A 22,784-nucleotide genomic window follows, 5' to 3' on the forward strand; every position below is an offset into this window, starting at 1 on the left:
AGGTTAATTCAGAGTTTTGCTTTGTTGTAATATCTCATTATTTGGATTAAGCTAATTAGTTCAAATTTTTCACATAAAAGGAGATCATTCTAGTCAAATCCTAAACGAAGTTAATTTAAAATTTTACTTTGTTATAATACCTCATTATTCAAACTCAAGTTAATCGGTCTAAGTTTTTCATCCATATTGAAGAACACATCTAACCATATTAAGTAAACCATTATCTCATAGATTTAGCTTTCATCGTATGCGCACGCGCATATGTGCATGTGTCTATATATATATATATATATATTATTAACCGATTTTTTGACCTCCATCCAAGGTTTTTTTTTTATGATCAGGGAGCCTTGCCCGACTTCATCAAATAGGTAACCTTGTGATATAGTAACCGGACTTATAACTAGTATACAGGTTAATTCAGAGTTTTGCTTTGTTGTAATATCTCATTATTTGGATTAAGCTAATTAGTTCAAATTTTTCACATAAAAGGAGATCATTCTAGTCAAATCCTAAACGAAGTTAATTTAAAATTTTACTTTGTTATAATACCTCATTATTCAAACTCAAGTTAATCGGTCTAAGTTTTTCATCCATATTGAAGAACACATCTAACCATATTAAGTAAACCACTAACTAATACATAAACATAACATCTAAAAACTTTGAATTTAGATTGGAAAGAAATGAACACTATGACCATGTATGGTTTTCTTTTCATTTTCAGGAGGATATTTTAGTGGCATGTACCAGGTATTGACTCATAAACCTGCAGAAAATTAGCCATTGCTGGTCTGACGTACCTATTTAGTTTGAAGTATAAGTTTGGTTTATTGTTTGCAGAGAGAATCTTTCTACAAAGAGGGAATTATATATGTAATCAAGAATCTTTCCTCTGAATTAGGTAAATTATTTAAGCTTTGAGGACAATCTTTTGCAGGACTGGAATAATTTAGTCACGTGGATGATATTCTCAGTCTGATAGTCATGCATGTTTCAGCATATTTACGCAGGGGAAAAAAGTAGAGCTGCCAACTGGGGATGCTTCTTATTTGTACATGTTCTGCAAAGTCTAGAGGAGTTCATCAAATGGGTACTGCTTTCCAGAATGAGAAAAAATTTAAAAAAAAAAAAAAAAACCATCCAGCTCTCTGTTCAGATGCACCAGAAGGAAAAGAAAAAATTAATCTTTCATAGTACCTCTCAGAAGTGATGAAAATTTTTTTATTTTCGTGTTATTTTAAAAGTCCGAAGGCAAAAAGAAACCAAATTTATCATAATTGCGAGGAATAGAGTAGCAAAATGGCAGTGAAAAGCCTCGGAGAGGCTGTTTGAGGGGCAAAGGGGAGAATTCTTAAAGAAAAAAATAAAAAAGAGAGTTCAAATTTTCTCTTGTCACATTTCAATACTTTATGAGATTAACCATTAGACCTAGAATTTCACCCTCGAAGAGATAATCTGGCTATTGTACAAAAAAAAAAAAAAGAGAGAGAGAGAGAAAAAGAGAATCCATATTTCTCCCCCCATCAACCGATGGCTATTGTACAAGCTAAATAAATGGATGAACAGACTGAAATAGTGTGGGGACCAAAGTGAAATGAGTAAAAAGACTTAACACAGCCACCACAGAAGGTGCGGCTGACCACTGTTTCTATCAAAGTCCAATCAAAGCCCCACTTCTTACCCATACAAAGAACTTTTTTTTTAATTTTATTTTAAGCCAAATACTTCTTCCACTCAAACTTTGATGAAATGACAATTTCCCATTCTTGGTTTGAAAAAGTTCTTTTTCACCCATATAAATAGAAATGGTTCTTTGGAAGGTCAAAAAGATTATTTTTTCTAAAATTATACCTCCATTTGTTATCTTTCACTCGAAAATTTTTCATCACAACCTAAATGAAACTCTTGAAAGTTTCTCATATTCTATCTTTTAAAGCAAGTAATAAGGTATAATTTTCTTTTACCTTTCTTGATATATTCTTATAATCAGTGAACAATTAACACCTTTAATTAACGAATGATTAAAACTCAGAAGATAGAGAAAAAGAAGAAGAGAGAATTGTGCAATAATTAATAATAAAATACCCTAAAAAAACAAACAAGATATTAAAGTTCAAAGGTTGGATCAAACGCAAAACTTAAGAAAGAAGAGCAAACATTACAATGAGAGGAGAAGCAGAAATGAAAATAAAAAATAAAAAAGTTTTAGAGAAAAGCGAATTTGTAGAAAGAAATAAACTCAAACTGTAGAGAAAAGAGAAAGGAAAAAAGCAAACATTTTAGAAAAGTATTGATGATATATTTGCGAGAATGTAGTGATGGCAACGACGACAACGTGGACGGAAAGAAGGGAGAAGAAGAAATAAAAAAAGGTAAAAAAATTATAATGCTAAAAAAAGAAAATAATTAGAATTTATATTTTAAATTATTTTAATGTATTTTATAATTTTAATAAAAATAAAGATATATTGATAATTAATATTTTATACTAAAAATTAACCATAGTTTTGTTATTTTATTAGATTACCTTTGGATGGGTGAAAAAATGAATTTTTTCAAATTTAAAAGATAAAGACCTTCTTTTGATCAAAGTTTAGGTGGGAATAGTGATTTGGCCAATATTTTAAAGTATCAATTGATTTGACAATTAATAAAATCATATGCACAAATTTAAATATAAATAATAAAATCATTTACTCATCAATAATATATAATTATTTATATTTAAATTTATATATTATTTATTTAAGTGATCCTAATTTTAATATTTTCCTTTAACCCCTCAGCCACAATACCTATCATTAGAGTTAGATTTGAATCGAGTTTATTTGAATTCGAACTCAAGTTTAATTTGAATAAGTTTGAAATGAGTCAATCTTATATGAGCTCGGTCGAGCTCGAGTTTAAGCTATACACCTTAAAAATTTTGATACAAAACGATGTTGTTTAGGGTAAAATATATTAAAACGATGTAGTTTTAATAACAAAAAACGAGTCGAATAAAATTCGAACCGAGTTTAATTTTAGCTTTCACGAGTTCAATGAGCTTGAACTCGAACTAAAGCTCAATTATATGTAAACCGAATCGAACTTCAATTCAGCTCGGCTCGAATCTAGTGCTACCTACAACACTGCCATTGACTTTGTTATTCGTCACTACTCATTTATCAAATCTTATTATCTCGACTCTTTGCCTTCTTCAATATATATAATTGAACTTCTTTTATTTTCACTTTACTATACACATCTTGCTTAACCATTTCAGAGACATCGCCAGAAATATGCAGAACTCTATGTTTATCGAACAACAAGACCCTGAACCATATAATCACAGCGGTGATGTTCGCAAGAACTTTGTTGATGACGACGGTCGAGAAAAAAGAACAGGTAAACATACATATATTTCATTTGTTTTGGTTTCAGTGGATTAAAATCTTATGTTTTGTACATTGAAGGCACTTGGATCACTGCTAGTGCTCATATCATAACTGCTGTGATTGGTTCTGGAGTGCTGTCTTTGGCTTGGTCCATAGCAAAACTCGGCTGGGTGGCTGGACCGGCCGTTCTCATAGCTTTCTCATTCATCACGTATTTTACGTCCACTTTGCTCGCCGATTGCTACCGGTCTCCTGATCCTGTCACCGGAAAAAGAAACTACACTTACATGGATGTTGTGAGAGCCAACTTAGGTCGCTAGCTTAGTCTTCTTCAAACTCTCAAACTTCGTATATATTCCCTCAAAATTTTAACTTTTTATTTTTAATTTTCTAGGAGGTAGGAAAGTTCAGCTCTGTGGGCTGGCCCAGTATGGAAATCTCGTTGGAGTTACAATTGGCTATACCATTACTGCGTCTATCAGTATGGTGTAAGTAGTTAATTACAAGACTGAGTGAAAGTTTCTTTTACTTTGAAGCCAACCATTGACACATAGTAACTTGCTTTTGTTTCCATGCCTCGTTATCAGGGCCATCAAAAGGTCAAATTGTTTCCACAAACATGGGCACCACGTGAAGTGTTACACATCAAACAATCCCTTCATGATTATATTCGCCTGCATTCAGATTGTTCTTAGCCAAATTCCAAACTTCCACAAGCTGTCATGGCTCTCAATTATCGCCGCCGTTATGTCTTTTGCTTATTCCTCCATAGGTCTCGGCCTCTCCATAGCCAAAGCCGCTGGTAAATATAAGAATTCATGAATACCCTAATTTTCCTAAGTGAATGTTTTTTATTTTTATTTAACTAACTCTAATGAGAGGATTCATACCCTAATATGAAAGGTGGGTCGCACGCAAGAACAACTCTAACGGGAACCATAATTGGGGTAGATGTGACAGCATCAGAAAAGGTTTGGAGAGCATTCCAAGCAATTGGAGATATCGCCTTCGCTTATGCCTACTCTACGGTGCTTGTCGAAATTCAGGTAAATCTTTTCGTTATTTTATACTAGAAAACTTTATTTGAATCATATTATTATAAATTATTAATTTTGTTATTTTGAATTGCGTGCCCGAATAAATGCTAACAAGGCCTGATGCTAAAATCGTTCAAATTTTGTCTTCGATGCTGTCTGTCAGGTTCCACCTAACATCAAATCTTGATTTTGAAGATTTCATAACTTTAGTGTCGAATTTTGCTTTGTTGAAATGTCTAAAGCGTATCTGCCGCTTACCAAGATCCATTGCCTTAAACTTTTGAAATGTCCCTGTCGTTCGGTGGCCATCTAGTTTATTTGTGTTTAAGTGACGCCCAAGTGTCATGAAGAGCTTTAGATAAGGATGAACTTAAAGGATGGATAGGCGGACTGTGGGAAGAAGCAACGGTGGAAAAGAAAAGCTTGTTTGTCAGAGTTTACTTCCTGTACTGATTGGGAGTAATCATTGTAACCTACAAAGAAGATTTTGGTCCACTGATTGTGGTGGCCTTTTCTTTAAGAACTGAAAGCCCACTGACCCACCATTCTTTCATGCGTGATCTGTAATCATGCAACCGTTTATTAGAGGATTGTTGACTGCCATCCCAATCTAATGGACTACTAAATGTAAACCTTGTGGGCCTTCTAACTTTCTTATTCATATTAGGGAAACTAGATGGAGTCCATGGACGTAGCAGAATCAGATTGTTTCTTTATTTCATCATATTTTATTAGAATTTTTTGATTGCCAAAAAAACCTTAGTACAAAATATAGTTTTTGTGTATATATATACCCAATTATAAGATAATACACATTAAATGTATTTTAATTTATATATTTAAAATAAATATGTTTAATACATACCCACTAAGTTCACATAAATACACATTTAATGTATATATTTTATTACAATAAAATTATATATATTTATTTTGAGTATAAAAATAAGTATATATTTGATATATATTATTAAGTGATTAATGATTTTAAAATAAAAATAAAATAATATTTAATCATATAATAAAATTATATATATTTATGTATTTAAAATAGATATGTATAATATAATACAGTCATTGCTATTGCTTACTGCAAAGATTGCTGTACAAATGTATTGTTAACACCGACATGGCTTACAGGACACGTTGAAGTCAAGCCCACCAGAGAACAAATCCATGAAGATTGCGAGCGCTATTGGTGTCTCAACCACGACCTTGTTCTATTTTCTCTGTGGCTGCATTGGCTACTTAGCTTTTGGAAATAACGCACCTGGAAATTTCCTCACTGGTTTTGGATTCTATGAGCCTTTCTGGTTGATCGATTTAGCAAATTTGTTCATTGCTATACATCTAATTGGTGCTTACCAGGTAAATTCCTGAAAAAATTGCAGCAGAAATTTAAGTACATATCATTTTTCCTTCTTTCATGATCTTACCATCTTCAGGTCTTCTGCCAACCCCTATTCGGGTTCGTGGAGAAATGGAGCAGCAAACGCTGGCCAGAAAGCAAGTTTATAAACAGTGAGCATGGTGTCAACATTCCATTGTTGGGTGTACATTATGTGAACATGTTCAGGCTGGTGTGGAGAACAGTGTACGTTATTGTGACAGCGGTGATAGCCATGATATTCCCCTTCTTCAATGACTTCGTTGGCCTCATTGGAGCAGCTTCATTTTGGCCATTGACGGTTTATTTCCCCATAGAGATGCACATTGCCAGGTCCAAAATGCAGAAATTTTCCTCCACCTGGGTATGGCTGAAAATACTAAGCTGGGTCTGCTTAATAGTGTCACTTGTTGCCCTTGCTGGCTCTGTTCAAGGTCTTATTCAAAGTCTCAAGACATACAAGCCCTTCCAAGCTCAGCAATGATCATTTAGAGTGACCTTGTGAGCCTAATGTAATATTTATATTATACAAATAATCCTCATGCTCAGAGGACTGCGAACACAATTTTCTGCCAATCTCCATTCTTCAGGATCTTCAGTTGAGATCTTTAAGTTTTTGCTTCTTCCACATGTACAAAAATGAAGAATAATGATAAATTATTCATGGTACTGTTACTGATTATTGAGAAGTATGATAGAAATAAATGCAAAAGCTTATATGAAAATACTCCTGTGCAGAGGTCCAGCAAAATCTGGCAAATTGATTGAGCCACCACCTTAAATAAATCCCTGCAAACAAGTACAGGAAACACTCAAGTAACTTCATAGCCAAAGTTAAAGTTTGCATCTTTCCTTCTTTAGTATCAATACTATTCTTATAAATCCCTTTTTACTTTTATGTCAAAGATTTATGCACCTCAAAGTTTAAGCAAAATACAAGAGCAAGATGTACCATAATAGTTCAGAACCAGGGCACCCCACAGTTTCCTTTCTGGCATATGATGAATTGCATTACCGTCTTCCCGTTATTTTTTCCAATTCTTTAACTGTTACATTGCTCTTGGTTGTTTTCGTCTCTTTGTGACTTAATTACTAGAAGTTCTTGCTGGATTTGACTATTTGGGTGGTTGATTGTGAGACAACACTCATTTTCTTCTTGCATTGTGGAGGTGGATATCCTGGTGTGCGCGCGTGTGAGAAATTTAAATTTAGAGGGAGGGTGGAGAATTATTTGAACTCGTGTATATGGTAGCAGCGGTAGATTCGTCAAAAAGCAATCGGTACGTAATAAATTGGTATTAAAGTATTGCAATTATAATGATGTAGAGATTTGATATCTTACAAGATGAGAGTGAAAGATGAGGAAGGCCGATGACTAACAAACCTTTGGCGGATATGGAGGCTGCCGTCTTCAACTTTCTTCTAATATCAATAATATTTGTGCTAAGTTTCTATCGACTACCAATAATATCAAACTTGTAAATGTTGAAAAAATCAATACAAACACAGTTCATTTTCATTCATTTCAGCTGTCTGATCCTTACAACAACAACGTGTTCAATCCATTCAAATGATTGTTCTGTCAACATATGCATTCACAGTCTGTTCCTGTTTGAATTTATTGTTCTTGTTTGCTGGGTTGCTAACATAAAAGTATCATGTAAACTGACATTTCCACAATCAATAAGAAGGCAACATCCACATACATTTCAAGAAAATGATACTCCATGCCGATAAAACAAGGGAAATTTCCAACCGTGACCACCTAAAATACAAAACATACCTGAAATAACTTCTTCACTTTTGGAGGCACACTTAGGAATTTGATCCTTATCCAATATGCGAATATAAGCCCCAGTTAACTTTCTCATTTCAGTTATGATAGCACCACCCTTACCAAGAAGGCAGCCAATTTGATTAGAGGATACAAGAAGCCTTGTCATAACTAGCTCCCTGCTATCAGAAATTGCCCCAATTATCCTGGTCTGCACACGAAGAACTGCATCTTGTGGACGTGAAATCCTATCATCTGGGTGCTGAAATTATTTACAGGTTGTCACAATGGACAAAATTTGGCCAAAAGTAAGAACATTGATGACAGTGTAAAGAGTCGAAACTTACCATCGGCCAGATACAACATAATGCATCATTCATCTCTATTTAGACATGTCAAAAGGGCATGTTTAATTTTGGCATGGTGTGTGGGGCACAGCCCGCAAAAGTGTGAGGCTGTGTTGGGCCTTGGGGTATGGCTTACAAGTTGGCCTGATGTGACCGATGAAAGATAAAAAACATCTATATACCATAATCAGTTAGCTTATAAAAATAAATGAACTCGTTAAAGTCTATAGAGGTATGGTCTAAAAAGGCTTGTGTCCCAACCTTACCATTTCTTAGGCCAATACAACTGATAAAAGTCATTAATTGGCATTCATAAACATGATGGATTGCACCAGATTCGATTGAGCATGACCATTGTGACAACATGTTGTCACGATGCAGTTCTTCGTGTGGACGTGAAATCCTATCATCTGGGTGCTGGGCGGGGCGCACTGTGACAACATGGATTGGGTGGAGAGAAAATTGGGAAAAGGACCCCTGCTGCAGAAGACGGAACACCTGGGCAGCTTCAGAGCAGGGCTATGTCCCATGAAATTGCTGGATAACACAACTGGGCTGACGATGCAGGGAATGCAGAAACTGCTGCAGAAAAGGGGCAATATCGGGCAGGCCTCATCTGCTGCTCAGAGAATGCAAAAGGGGCAATATATTCACTTTCTTACAATTCACAAATGTTCTCGATCGCCTTACTCACGGTCTATCATGGTCATTTAATTTGAGTAATATTTTATTATTAAAATAAATAAATTATTAAAAAAATTATTGAATATAAATAATTATTACGTTTGATAAAATTTGATAAAAATATATTATATAAATAATTAACTTGTTTAATTAACTGTAATAAAAAAATATTAATAAATTATTTTACTTAAATGTTTTTTAATATAATTATTTTTAAATATTTTTTATATTATTTATTATATTAATTAAAAATAAATTTATTTTGTCTTAAAAAATTAATAAATTATAATAAAATCAAAATTATCTTAATAATCTTTTAATACTTAAGGTAAAAATGACAATCAGATTACCATTTATATTACCTACCACGTCAACATTAGTAATAGAAGATTATTATAATTTTTTTTATTATTACTGATAACCCAAACATAATAATATAAATAATAAAAAATAAATTATTAAAATAATTTTTAAAAAACTCCAGCAAAACGCCCTGTAATTTTAAGCATCAATATACTGCTAGTTTTTTTTTTTTAACCAAAGTTATTTGGCCAAACCTCGAGTAAAAAATAGAAATTTACTCTATGTTCAAATAGTAATCTAATATTCAACTCAAGCAGTTCATGTTGATTTTAACACAATAATTTCCAAATTGTGCAATGACTTGAGATATGAACCGAAGAATCAAGCAAGTGGTTCGGGTTTTGAGTCTACTTAATAGAGAAGAAAATGGTGCCCCAACCCAACCTAAAATTTCTCCATCGCCATAACTTTTCTGGAATTCTTTATTCCCAAAAACCAATAAAGTTATTCATTAAAACGGGGAGAAAGTTCAACGCACAAATTCAAAATCAACTTTCATCTTTACTTCTTTGGGTTGAAGAAACAGAATCCGAATATGACGTGGCATTCAGTTACAAATGAGCTAACTTTGCCCTTAAGTAATTCTAGCCGTTACTATATGGGCAAGAACTTCTTTGACTTTAGCGATATCTCTGTACCTACACACAATTACGAAAAACTCCTTCAAGATCACCAATGACTGTCTTAACTGAACCGACCAAAAGGGTCTTTCTAGTAACCGCAAATCTGCCGCCAAAATGCCTATAAAGACAAACACACACTTAATATTCATCGAGCCCATCCAAGAGTAGAAAAGCAATGGCTCTTCCAATTAAGAACCTGGTGGAATACACCAGAGTTAGGATTCCATCACCGAAGCCCTCACCGTCACCATCACAGTCACAGTCGTCTTCGTCGTCGTCGTCGTCGTCATCATCATCATCATCTTCGCCACCCAACCCTGCAACAAAAGGTTGCGTCCGGACACCAAATTTATGTTCTAGGCATTTAATGAAACAAAACGATGATAACTTTAAGCGTAGCGCTTCGCCACTTCGTCTGATGAATTATCAAAATGGCTCCTGGATTGATCTCTCAAACGAAGTGATTGATTCTGTCAAATCCAGTTTCTTAGAGCACAAGCCAATGGTTATTGTTACAATTGAAGGGTCACAGTATGTGTTTGACTTTCTGAGAATGCTACAGATTGATTTAGAGACTGGAAAACTACGTTCGATTGCGTGGATTGATGTGAACGGTAAATGTTTTTTCCCTACATGTTTTCTCAGTGAAGAAGATGAAGATTGTGTAGAGAAGCCAGAAAGTGATACAACTAAAATCGAGATCGAGATCAATATTAAGGATGGCTTAGGGAAGAGACAACGAGAGGCGGTTAACAAAGAAGACGAAGTCAGTTCCGAGGACTTGTTAAAACGACCACGTTTAACCACACAACGAGCAGAGTCATTTAGATGGCTAAATACAAAGTTGTTGAAAGAAACTGACAGAGCATATACATTCGTAAGAGACTCTTTTCTTGCGGGAATGAAAAAAATCGGTGCTACGGTGACTGTCACCTCCATTCATCAGTGTACACGTGAAGGTCATTTGCAGAAAGCGCGCTTGGAGGTTTTCCAAAAACAGATTGAGATGACAAAAGCAGCTCGTGGCGCGTCAAATACTGTGTATGCATGGCACGGCACGTCACCAAGAGGCGTTGAGAGCATTCTAGCCCACGGTTTCGGTGCGCCTAGCAAGTTTTCGACTTATGGGATCGGCGTTTATCTGTCACCCCTCGGATTGCCTGGTTTAAGGTATTTTATATTCTATATTCACTTATTTGCTCATTCTTATCTGGTGTTTTATTGTCGAATTTTGTTTATTTAGTGCCCAACTTGCTGAGGCGGACCAGAATGGTGAGAAGCACGTGATACTAAGTCGTGTTATATTGGGACATGTGGAAAAAGTTGAGGCGGGGGCTCAACAATGTTACCCATCAAGCGTAGATTTCGATTCTGGTTCTGATGATCCAAAAAATCCAAAGTGGTATGTAGTATGGACAAGCAACATGAACAGGCACGTTATTCCCGAGTGTGTTGTGAGCTACAGGTCGACAGGCCACTCGCAAGGTAAATTTAATTCTGTTTTACATGAATTTATTTGACATCTAGAATTTTAGTGTGATTTGTTTTTGGGAATTAAATTAAGCGGTTTGTTTTTGTTGATATAGGCCAACTGAAAGGAGCCAATTGCGCAAAGTATCGATTGGAGAAGTTAATTTCAAAGATGAAGAGTTCACTTTCACCTGCCAAACTGCAGGAATTTATGAATTTGTACCGTATTTACAAGGCAAGTGATCAGAGTGGCTTGTTCTGTCAGATTCTTTGAGAGTTATTTTTACTGTTTATATTTATTTGCTTGTATGGTTTAGAATTTGCAAAAGAAGAATGTGAGATTGAGAAGTTTCCCTTGTTGTCTTTATGCCTAATTACAGGCAGGGAGGCTGGCAAAAGATAGCTTCTTTAAACAGATGCGATTGGTAGCTGGGGATCAGATTCTGCTATCTGCAATTCGAGAGATCCATGCTTCAGAATGAGGTTACTAAGCATATTGTTTCATTTGGAAGCATTTAGTTTTGAATTTCTGGTTATTCTATCCAATTGATAGAATCACATGTAATGATGGTTACAACAAGGCATAGAAAGATTACAAAAAATTGTAGATGTTGAAGAAATACAAAAGATCTTGTAGTTTTTAACCCCAACCCAACCAGTCATGTAATAGCCATGCATGCCTGCCATAATGGATATGGTATAGTAATAAATGTCACTTCACTAGTGAACATCAACTTTCTTGATCTTCCCTATGTTATGGGCTATAGGTATTTGATGATGTCCTAAGATTATGATGACCATTAACTTAAATGTGCTTTGAATATATTTTTGGCCATTTATCATATGTACTTTGCAAGTGGATGGACGGGTATCAACACTTTAACTTAGTGAATTTGATGCTTGTTTATCATAGTTTTAGTTGTTTTTTGAGCATTGAATTTCCTTTTTAAGTATGGGAATTGAGAATTCCCATTTTACATACGGAAGACTGAAAAATTTCAAGTTGAGAGAAGCACTTATACAATTGAAGCCTTTTTACTGTGGTTCAATAGTTGTTACCAGAATTGACAACTGAAAGGTACTCCCACTATTAAACAATATTGGTTTCAGATATCTAGCCAATGTTTGGATGTTTATGCGGGTAGATAATACTGGTTTCTGCATAATTCACAGAACTATTAGCGTCATTTATTTGGATTTTTTTTTTTTTGGTAATTAAATGAGTATATCAACAAAAAGGGGCACTTAAATAAGGATCCGAAAATAAACTAAGCTCGACCAAACTTGAGGAGGCCAGCAAAAACACCTATAGACAAGCCAAAAACAAGTAAAACAAGCCTAGTAGCTAGAGAGCAGCCCAGACCACCAAACAGCAAACAATCCAGAAAAAGCAGCCAAACAAACCCAGCAAATAGCTGGAGCAGAAGAACCAAACAAGTTACCCCCAAGGGAAGAGACCACCCACGGCAACCAGAAACACAAGAAAAAACAGGAGCAACAGAAGGCAAAACAAGACCCAGAGCCAAGCAAAAAGGCCGTTGACAAGCAGTAGAGAACAAACAGCAGCAGACCAAAAGCACAGGTTCAGTGATTTTTTAGCCCTGGCCAATTGCAAGTAGACAATAATACTATGATAATATACAGTGCTAACTAATGTTGCTTTTGCTGAAGCAAGGTGTTGACAAGTGTGCTCTTTTAGTTTGTATATTGGTGTAGCATTGATGTTGTTGAAAATTGATTAAGACATTTTATGATGCGTTAATATAATGTGTTGCATTTGCTAAACGACTGATCAAACATATCTGTCTTAACAATGTCTGCTTTCTTCTCATATATTATTTTTCATTTGTTATGCCAACAACTTTTGTTTTGCATCAGCAATGTCTCTCTTTTGATTTAGAACCCCTACCTCAGTTGAAAATGAACAGAGATTCTGAGCACAACCCACAACTCAACCATGTGAGATGTCCAATTCATTCCTCATTTTTCAATGGAAAAGGTCAAGGTTCTGCGACAACCACATCACCTCAAGTGGGCTTAGCCCCATACCAACCACATTTCTCATCTTTCTTGCTTGGTATTGAGCTTAGCCCTCTCATCTCATCACCTCAAGTGGAGTGGAAGTGACATGTTCAACCAGATCCTATATGTTGATTATGGCATTTTTGTGGGAACCACTTAGGAAATGTAAAGGAAACTAAAACTGGAGAGGAACTTCACTAGTCTACTGAGCTCTGAGACTCACTGATAGAAATTTGGATTCATTCTAAGATGTATTAATTTACATTGGCTGCTAATAACCTTTGGTTGAGGAACTTTATGATTGGTCTCGTTGGAGTGTCCACCGGCAAGCAATTGCGAGATTATCATGGGGTCATCGCAGAACCCCGACCTTTTCCATTGAAAATAAACAGAGATTCTGAGCACAACTTAACCATGTGAACTGTCCTTTTCATTTCTCATTTCCATTGGAAGACACTGCATTACGGGTTTGCATATGCACAATTGATTTAGAGTTATATATACAGCTCGAAACACTCTATTTATATCTAACTTATTTTGTTATACCAAGAAGGGCAAAAGATTTATTCTCACTCAAATATTAGTGTTTTTTCAAAATTCTATTTATTAATTTTGAAAAACCTAAACATTCATCTATTTGTTAATTTTTAGGGTTAGTATCAGAGGTAAAATTATTATTTAACAAAAATATTTAAAAAAATAAAAATTTGATCACATTTTTCTCTTTTAAAGTTAAAAATTAACAATACCCCCTCCCCACATCTAAGGTTTGAAAAATCATCATTTCTCTCTTAGGGTTTTAGTGGCAACTCTTTAACGATGAGTTTTTCTCCGACCGTTGACGTTTTTTCTGCCTCTTGATCACTTCCAATTGTCTTTATATTGTTTTTATCTTAAAAAAAGACGATTTTGTTATACTAGAAATTGATTAACTTAAACCCTTGTTTCAGCACCACTAAAGAAAATGGGGACCAAATTTTCGCTGGGCCTATTGGAGTGAAATTGTAAATTTACAGGTTCAATTTCAACATCTTCCAGGGGACCAGATTTTCATATAGAAATGTACATACACTGCAACACATTTTATGTCACGTTAAGAAGAAAATTGTTCGATGAAAGTCATTTTTATGGGACCCTTGCATGGACGGTCCAAATTAAAAGATGTTCAATTGATCGTTTGAATGGATTCCAGGCGGCAGTGTCTCCCACTTACTTGGATGGACCTAAAAACTTTGCACCAAAATTTCCAAAAGGGACAGGCATAAAACAAAAAATGGTACTGAAATTTGGGCGACGGAGAGCAGAAAAAACTGCACAATGCACAATGCCAGTAATCATTCCACCATCCACTGAATTCAACTTTTGACTATGAGTGCATTTCTCTGAATCATTTACATTTAAAGGGATAAATATATTTAAATATAATTAAAAGCCTATAACCTAAGAGCAGTGATGTGCACTAAGACCAGGTCAAATTACCCCCCCAGAAGTTGGAACTTTCCAGCCCATTATTGCTCGTCCTGCATGCCACCGATCGGTGTGAAAAGGGGTCCTCTTTTAGAATAAAACATCCTGTAATTACTGTGATTGCATCATTCAGTTAATTGAAAAAGGAAAACATCAGCCTCATAAAAGACAATCGGCTGTTTCTTGTGATCCAAATTTGTATCGGGTAATGGTTGAAGAGAATCATGATATAAGAGTGTTATGCCACATATAAATGCAAGCATGGTATAATGTTGGATATTTGAGATGTACATAAAGAAGACTTAACAATCTAAAGTGTTTTTAGATACAAATAATAATATATTTATTCAAACGGATTCAGTTATACAATAAACTTAATAATCTATGATAGTTACACTTGAATAAAGGTGTTAGAGACTAAAAGATAAGAATTTCACATCTAAAAAAAAAATAAGGAAAGTAAATTATATATAAGTGTGACGAATTGAATCTTAATACTAACTAATTGATTTTATCTAATACAGATTTTAATTTTTACATTTATAAACTCAATATATTTTGAGTTAAATGGGAATCATTATTCATAGCCCACGTGCCATTTGTAATATCAAAATTCAATCCCATTAAGATACGAAGTTTGTGAACCTACAAAATGCGGGTAAGATCCGCAACTTAATTGATAGGGAAGATAAGGTTTGTATATATATCATGGGAACCGAGTGTAGACAAAATTTAATTGTAACACATCATCATATACCACAACTAATTTCTATGTTCAATATCCAAATGCTTATCATGTTACCACTAGGGTTAGATTCGAACTGAGTCAAGTTCGAGTTCATGAAAGTTAAGCTCTAACTTGATTTGAATTCAATTTCGCTCATTTCGAAATCATGTTTTTAATTATTTTGTTATTAAAACGACATCATTTTAATACATATTAGTCAAAACGACGTCGTTTTGTATCAACATTTTTAATTAAAAAATTTAGCTCGAGCTCAATCGAGTTTATATAGTGCTGACTCATTTTAAATTCATTTGAACCGAGCTCAAACTTAAACTCAAACAGACTCGACTCAAATCCAACCCTAGTTACCACTTGGTTGCGTCTGCATAATCCTCATCTTTTCTTTTAAATAAGGCCAAAAGATTATCCTAAACCAAGGTTTAATCTATTACGAAAAGGATATTAACTAATTTTTTAAAATTTAAAAACTCATCAATTATTTAATTTCTGATAAAATTTATTATTAATTATAAGATTTAAAATATTATTTAATTAATAATATTAAAAAAACTAAAAAAAATTATTATAATTTTAAAAATTGATAATTTTATTTTTATTTCATATTTCTCAATTTAAAAAAGTGATTCTTAACTTAAACTTTTCAAGTTTCTTATTTCCAATGACCCCTTGGATTTTTTGAAACTCTTATTCTACCCCTAATGATCTGCACATTCTCTTTAGGTGATCAAACTTGTCCACCTCTAACCACCTTTCTCTGCCCCAGCTTTTTCTCTGGCGCTTGAGTTGATGTCAAACTGAAATCACACGTCTACCAAGCATATTTCCGACAATAGACTAAATCTTTGGGTGGAAATAAATCTTCAGGCCTTAAAATAAAAATAAAAATTGATCTTCCATACCACATGCGTGTTGTATAACGAATTTATTAATTAATATGTATTGATTTGAACCCACACAGCGACGTCATCCCCTCTGGATTTACTTGGAGGGTTGACCTTATTGCTTATTTTTAACGGTATAACCCAATTTAAAAAATATATAAAATGTTACATCAATTTAATTGCTTAAAAAAATATGACCAAACCAGTATTTTCCACCTAAGGTTTATTACAATCTCAAAAATATATTTGTAATAGTTTAAAAACTTAAACACTAGTGTATAAGCTAACTATTGTTAAATTTTTTTATTAAAGAATTGTTATTTTAGTATTAATATTAAAAAATATAAAATTTATTATATTTTTCTATATGGATTTTAAAAACTAATAATTTCACCCTTATCTAAAATTTCTAACTTTAAAAAGTAATATTGTCTCTCTAAAATTGAGAATTTATTTTATTCCCCTTTTCTGGCCTCTGATGATTGATGCTATCATTTTAAGTTGTGGACAAAACTTTAACCACCATCTTGAGTCGAGTCGACAGTAGGGCTGGATACGAGCCGAGCCGAGCCCGAACAGGGCCCAGCTCGTTTTCGGCTCGTTTTCAGTGAGCCCAAGCTCGGGCTCGGGCTCGGGCTCGTGCGAGCTCGCTAAACATATGTTCGTGATCGGTTCGTTTCATAATTTTAGTGTTCGCTTTCGTGTGTTCGGACTCGGGTTCGCTTTAGGTTCGTATTTCCAAGGAAAAACGGCGTCGTTTCTTCTTTGAAATAAACGTTTTTTTATTTGAGTGCTCGGCTCGCTTAACCAATGTTCGTGTTCGGGCTCGTATTCGTTTTTGCTTAAAATTTAGGCTCGTGTTTGGGCTCGGGCTCGTTCAAGGCAAGCTCGGGTTCGGGCTCGTTCGAGCAAAACTCGTTTCGAGCCCGAACAAGCTCGCTTCGAATCCACCCCTAGTTGACGGTGTGATGGAATCCAACTTTCATCTGCAATAAAAAGGCATGGTGCGACAAAGCATTGGTTCAGAATACTTTGTTTGGACAACGCAACAAAGACGATGACGTCTTTGTCGTTTGGATGAATTGTCTAGATTCATTCAATTCAGATAATTCCAGACAATAGGAGACTCTTGAGAGGGATAATGACAACTTTGGCTTTGGATTTAAAAGAGAGTCATCGGTGGCCAAAGATGCTATTTAAAGAGCTGTTGAAAATAAACCCTAAATTTTGAGAGGATAAAATGTTACTTTTTAAAATTAAAAAATTTTAAAAAAATATATAATAATTTTTATTATTTTTTAATATTAATGATAAATAATAATTTTATTCTTATTTTTAATAAAAATATTTAATAATAATTAGATATAAATAGATATTTAAATTTTTAAACGCTGAAATACGTATTTTTTAGATCGGGTTAACACTTGGGTTGGAAATGGTTCTGTGGCCCAAAAAAATAAATAAAAAGGAAATACAGAATTACAGATTCCAGAAAGCGAAAACGACCACAACGCGTCATTCCAAGTTCATAAAATTAAATAAAAATAATATATACACACGCGCACACGCACACGCACATATTACGTGTCGCCCCAGTCCTTCATCTATCTATAAATATTCGTAACAGCTCCAAACCCACCCTGCCTCTCACAGCCAAACACTTATTGTGATCTCATATTTTGGTTGTCTATTTCGTTCTCTCTCTCAGGCTTACCCGCGTCTTCTTTCTCGTCTAGTTTGTCGGATCTTCTAAACCTAACGAAGACTGTTTCTACAGCAACGAAAGTAGCGAAATATTCGTATTCTATTTTGTGTCTGTGTTATTGGTTTTATAAAAACGATTTTTAAGTGAAAAGAAAAAAGAGAAAATGAGGATGAAGGAGGAATTGGCATGTATGAGTGACGAAGAGATGAGAGAAGAGGAAATAATAACTTTTCCTCCACAGCAAAAGAAATTAGTTGTGGTTGGATACGCTCTTACCTCCAAGAAGACGAAGAGCTTCTTGAAGCCAAAGCTTGAAGGCTTAGCTAGGTATTATTACAAAACATTTTATTAAATACTAAATTAATATATTTTTATCACTTAATTTTAGTTTAATTACTATTAATGTTGCTAAAATTCATTATTGCTAATCAACAAAATTTTTTATTTGTTTAAAGCGTGTGACTTTGGAATCACGGCCACATATTTGTTAGAAATGTTTTACACGTTTCTATTTTGATATTTACTTTTTGGTAACATGTCGTTGTCTGTTTGGTTGTCAAGAAAGTGAAGCGACTTTTATAGGAGTTACCGGAGGAATCTCACGACGAACTTTCTTATTCTGAGAAAGGTTCAAGATATTTACTTCTCTGTGCGTTGGGCAATATCTATTGTTTGTGTGTTCCATGTTTGTTTGGAATATAATCTTGACATTTCCAATTAAAGTCTTGCTGCCTGTTGTTTTCTGGATTAATTTTGTGTTTATTTATAATTTGATGTAGACCGCTTTGAACTCTTTCTACAATTTGCATGAGCTAAATGTCATATTTACCCTGTATAAGGGGGCTAATTAATGTATCTTTTTTGGTTGAAATGATGGACTGGTGCAGGAATAAGGGGATATTATTTGTTGCTATTGATCAAAATAGGCCCCTTTCAGATCAAGGCCCTTTTGATATCGTGTTGCATAAGGTTAGCCTGTCTTTATCTAAAACTTTCCTTGCAAGCTCATATTCTATTATTAATTTGTTATATCTTAAAGCTTGATTTATACCTTTTTTCTTACATATATATGTTTTCCTTTAAATAAACAGTTAAGGGGAAAGGAATGGCGCCAGATTCTTGAGGTTGGTTCATTTGAAATGCACATTTCTATTTCAGCTCAAATATATGTTGATGTTTGAAAGTTGAACTATTATCATGCCTTGCCCCCGCTTGACTTGAATATGGTTGTGTTACTTATGATCTTTATGAGATGGGGATCAAATAATCACTTGCCCTTGGTAAATAGATTTTTTTTGTCAGTTTCAAAACTTTTTTGTGACTGTAATTTGCGGAGTGCTTGTGTTTTCCTTGGTCATGAGTCTTGATTTACTGGTTGAGTTTGAGGTCTTAAGCTTCAAGCAAGTAAGGATGTAGACGTATCCACTTCACAGTCGTCTAGCTGATTGTTTTAGGTTTCCCTTGCATTTTGATTCTTCTGGAAAAGTTCAATTTTCCTGGGTATATTATTACACTCTTTTATCCAGACTGAATGAAAGATGGTTCTCCTAAACCTTAATAGTTTAAGATCTTATATACCCTGTTTCCAGTGTTTGTTACTCGGTACCCTATCATGTGCTAGGATTACATTTACAAAAACTACTCTCCTCAATCTATATATTCAATCTTAGGCTGGATACATTTTCTAGTCAGAGGTTCTCTGTTCTTTGTTGCAGAACCTTCATTTGTTTGTTCTAGGATAACATCATTGAACTTTCTAATCTTGCCTAGGATGATGATCTTCTGTTCTAACCTATTAATAATTCTTGCACAACACTTCTATTTTTTTTGGCTTAATTTAGATTTTGGAGTTCTATATATTATGACAGTAATGAAGTCCACTAAACAGTATGAAGCATAGAAATTTCTTGACATTGTGGACTTATAAATTTTTAACTTACTGTAAGTGATCAGTCCACTATGGAATGGTTCTTTAAAAAATGAGTTATATGTAGAAAACCATGCTAAGCATTCTTTCCCATTGATAAAATATTCAATGCCTACACCAGAATGAGGGTTTTCCTGAGTAAGTTATGTGATGTGGTTGGAAAAATTTATAGAACCCCTAATTATTCGAACCCTTTGGTTTGGACAAGAACAGTCACTTGTAGGTAACAACATACTCGAAAAATTTCGGGTTTGCATCATTTATTCATGAGAACTATGGTTTCAGTTATTTGATCATGTATTTCATGCCTTGAGTTTATTGTGTAATAATAGCTGCAAGCCACTGGTATGATTTATCATATCTAAGGTTTCCATGTGATGCTTTATATTTGTGTTTATTAGACATACTACTGATCCTTCCTTTTTAACCTTATTTTCCTGTCCTTGCAGGATTACAGGCATACTCATCCTGAGGTTACGGTTCTTGATCCTCCAGATGCTATTCAACATTTACACAATCGGCAATCCATGCTCCAGTGTGTTGCTGATATGAACTTGTCCAACTCCTATGGTAACTCATTAACTATATTTGTAGACATTATAGTTCAAAGGAAGACATTTAAATTTTTACCCTTTATGTAAGGTTATGAATGACCAGCCTGGTAAGCAAATTTGTTTCTCTCCTATGCTTATCAAAGTGATTATGATGATTTACGATGCAGGAAAAGTTGGCGTTCCTAGACAATTAGTGATTGAAAGAGATGCGTCATTGATCCCTGAGGTTGTTACCAAAGCAGGACTGACTCTACCCCTGGGTTTGTATTTGGGCTTTTCACCAACTTGGTTGTGAATACTGACCCTTGAGATGCCATTTAATTTGCTAATTTTATGTGTAAAACAAAATTTGCTTCAGAGTCGGAACTCAATTAGTTTTGTTATCTTTTTGCCTTTTCTTTCTTCGGGTTTGTGCTTTGTGCTTTGTGCTTTGGCTGAATGAAGTTTGTGTACTCCTATTGTTTCAGTTGCAAAACCATTGGTTGCTGATGGGAGTGCAAAGTCACATGAACTTTCACTTGCTTATGATCAGTATTCCCTTCAGAAACTTGATCCTCCACTTGTTCTACAAGAATTTGTTAATCATGGTATGCTAATTAAGTTCTCTTGTTATCCTCAGACATGCTCGTATTTTTCTTTACCACATGTCTTGCATCACTCAAGCTCTGCCTTCTCCGTCATGGTTGTAGGAGGTGTTCTTTTTAAGGTTTATATTGTTGGTGAAGCCATTAAAGTGGTGAGGCGATTTTCTTTACCTGATGTCTCCAAACAAGAGCTTTCCAGAACTGCTGGTGTATATCACTTTCCAAGGGTTTCTTGTGCTGCAGCTTCTGCAGATGATGCAGATTTGGATCCTAGTGTGGCTGGTGAGTGAAATATGTGCAGTCCATGACTATAAAATTGTAGTTCTATAGCTGAAATTAGTGGTGGCTGGGAGCTACTTGTGGCTTCAAAATGACTCTGATTAATGTTAAGGCCTTGAAAGTTGCACAAAAGATTTTGGCACACCTTTCTAACATATGTATTTAATCTGTCCAGAGCTGCCTCCACGACCTTTACTTGAGAGACTTGCAAAGGGACTTCGCCGTCTACTGGTAGCTATTTGAATTTCACTGTTTTCTTTTGCAGCAGCTTACAAGTTATTTCTGCATGGATTATTCTGATGCCTTCATCATTCTGTTAAATATAGGGTCTCCGCCTGTTCAATCTGGATATTATCCGAGATCATGGGACAAGAGATCATTTTTATGTCATTGACATTAACTATTTCCCTGGCAAGTGAAAACTTATGCCTTAATCTCAATTTCATTTTAGAGCTAATAACATTATTTTGTTTGTAATATATTTAATAATGCTAAACAGCAATTTGTTTTGTGTTGAAAAATGTTGCAGGGTATGGGAAAATGCCAGAGTATGAGCATATATTTACAGACTTCCTCTTGGGCCTGAAACAGAGTCAGTACAAGAAAAAATCTGGCTTGTGAATGCTTTGAAGGGTTGTTTGATACTTCAAAAAGTGGCTGGTGACCGATGAAGGCCTTTTTGATTTTGAAGAAGTGGAGCACCATCATGGTCCAAATTAAGTATTAGCAGGACGAGGTCCTTCGGTTGTTTTGGTTCCTTTTTACATGTTGCAGCTGGAGGAGTGCATTATGCAAAATGCAGAACATGATGTTCTGTAATTACAGACAGACTGGTAGGATGACTCTTGAATCCATCATACACACAGCTCCTTCCTTATAATCGAGCTTGGCTTGATTCTTGAGATCAATTATTTTAATTCTCTCTTTCCATAATTTGCTGCTGTTACAAGATGGTGATGTTTGTAGTTGGTGAATTCATCCTAAATTTAGTATGTTATGTAAAGGTGTTTCTTTTTATTGATAATATACATGTGAATTGTGAATAATAGTGTAAATTAGAGCACTGATTTGATGTCTGTTACTCCTTAGCTGAGGCTAGATTCATTGTCTCCCAGTGTTGAGCTGTGACCAGTTCGACATGAGATGTGTTTGAATTAAAGATAAAGTATAATTGGACAATTGAATGGTTTCTTTTTCCATTTCACTGGGAGCCATCCTACTACACTATTTCATAGCTTTTCACAGCATTAGAACTATCTGCACTCGATATATTTACAGTCAGAATTAGATCTGGCCACGGTTTATGAATTGATAGTTTCGGTTTAGAATTGTCGGTTTATGGTTTAAAAAAATAAGAACTTTGAATTGAAACCTTTGTAAGATGGTTTCTATCTGGTTTGAAACTAATAGTTTCACTTCATAATCCCAATTCAGAACCGGCCTTGAATTGTTAGTTCTAAGTTATGATCTCACCTTATTTTTTTAATTAATAATCATAATAATTAAAAATTTAAAAATTCGAAAAGGGTTTGAACTTAATTTTTCAATTAAA

The 22,784-nt window shown here is 34.5% G+C and overlaps 3 protein-coding genes across 4 annotated transcripts; all 3 read left to right on the plus strand.

Annotated features, from left to right (window-relative positions):
• The first annotated feature begins 3,208 nt into the window (after positions 1-3,208).
• Positions 3,209-6,529, plus strand: LOC123203769 (amino acid permease 6-like). Its single transcript, XM_044620239.1, has 7 exons — positions 3,209-3,390; positions 3,459-3,692; positions 3,775-3,868; positions 3,968-4,182; positions 4,284-4,426; positions 5,558-5,785; positions 5,863-6,529. Exons 1-7 carry the CDS (start codon positions 3,285-3,287, stop codon positions 6,286-6,288), a joined length of 1,446 nt encoding a protein of 481 aa, XP_044476174.1. The 5' UTR covers positions 3,209-3,284; the 3' UTR covers positions 6,289-6,529.
• A 3,207-nt stretch (positions 6,530-9,736) lies between these two features.
• LOC123202992 (probable inactive poly [ADP-ribose] polymerase SRO3) lies at positions 9,737-11,907 on the plus strand. The gene is made up of 4 exons (XM_044619148.1): positions 9,737-10,765; positions 10,839-11,080; positions 11,182-11,300; positions 11,446-11,907. The coding sequence occupies exons 1-4, from the start codon at positions 9,771-9,773 to the stop codon at positions 11,545-11,547; spliced, it is 1,458 nt and encodes a 485-aa protein (XP_044475083.1). The 5' UTR covers positions 9,737-9,770; the 3' UTR covers positions 11,548-11,907.
• Positions 11,908-17,807: 5,900 nt separating this feature from the next.
• On the plus strand, positions 17,808-22,308 carry LOC123203013 (inositol-tetrakisphosphate 1-kinase 3-like). Of its 2 annotated transcripts, none has more exons than XM_044619170.1 (10): positions 17,808-18,215; positions 18,776-18,857; positions 18,980-19,012; positions 20,265-20,385; positions 20,537-20,629; positions 20,837-20,956; positions 21,059-21,235; positions 21,408-21,463; positions 21,559-21,643; positions 21,762-22,308. In XM_044619170.1, exons 1-10 carry the CDS (start codon positions 18,052-18,054, stop codon positions 21,851-21,853), a joined length of 1,023 nt encoding a protein of 340 aa, XP_044475105.1. In that variant the 5' UTR covers positions 17,808-18,051; the 3' UTR covers positions 21,854-22,308. The 2 variants fall into 2 exon arrangements, with proteins under 2 accessions (XP_044475105.1, XP_044475106.1); XM_044619171.1 differs by lacking the exon at positions 17,808-18,215 and adding an exon at positions 18,275-18,516.
• The last annotated feature ends 476 nt before the right edge of the window (positions 22,309-22,784 follow it).

This window comes from Mangifera indica, chromosome 19 (assembly GCF_011075055.1).
Source record: "Mangifera indica cultivar Alphonso chromosome 19, CATAS_Mindica_2.1, whole genome shotgun sequence".
Taxonomy (NCBI): Eukaryota; Viridiplantae; Streptophyta; class Magnoliopsida; order Sapindales; family Anacardiaceae; genus Mangifera; species Mangifera indica.

Excerpts from the sequence above, each read along its gene's own strand:
- LOC123203769 (XM_044620239.1), top strand. The coding sequence starts at position 3,285 with ATGCAGAACTCTATGTTTATCGAACAACAAGACCCTGAACCATATAAT. Across the intron at positions 3,391-3,458 it reads CGGTCGAGAAAAAAGAACAG|GCACTTGGATCACTGCTAGT; the intron begins GTAAACATACAT and ends TGTACATTGAAG. Across the intron at positions 4,427-5,557 it reads CGGTGCTTGTCGAAATTCAG|GACACGTTGAAGTCAAGCCC; the intron begins GTAAATCTTTTC and ends CATGGCTTACAG.
- LOC123202992 (XM_044619148.1), top strand. The coding sequence starts at position 9,771 with ATGGCTCTTCCAATTAAGAACCTGGTGGAATACACCAGAGTTAGGATT. Across the intron at positions 10,766-10,838 it reads CTCGGATTGCCTGGTTTAAG|TGCCCAACTTGCTGAGGCGG; the intron begins GTATTTTATATT and ends TTGTTTATTTAG. Across the intron at positions 11,081-11,181 it reads GTCGACAGGCCACTCGCAAG|GCCAACTGAAAGGAGCCAAT; the intron begins GTAAATTTAATT and ends TTGTTGATATAG.
- LOC123203013 (XM_044619170.1), top strand. The coding sequence starts at position 18,052 with ATGAGGATGAAGGAGGAATTGGCATGTATGAGTGACGAAGAGATGAGA. Across the intron at positions 20,386-20,536 it reads GAACTTGTCCAACTCCTATG|GAAAAGTTGGCGTTCCTAGA; the intron begins GTAACTCATTAA and ends TTTACGATGCAG. Across the intron at positions 21,644-21,761 it reads TGACATTAACTATTTCCCTG|GGTATGGGAAAATGCCAGAG; the intron begins GCAAGTGAAAAC and ends AAAATGTTGCAG.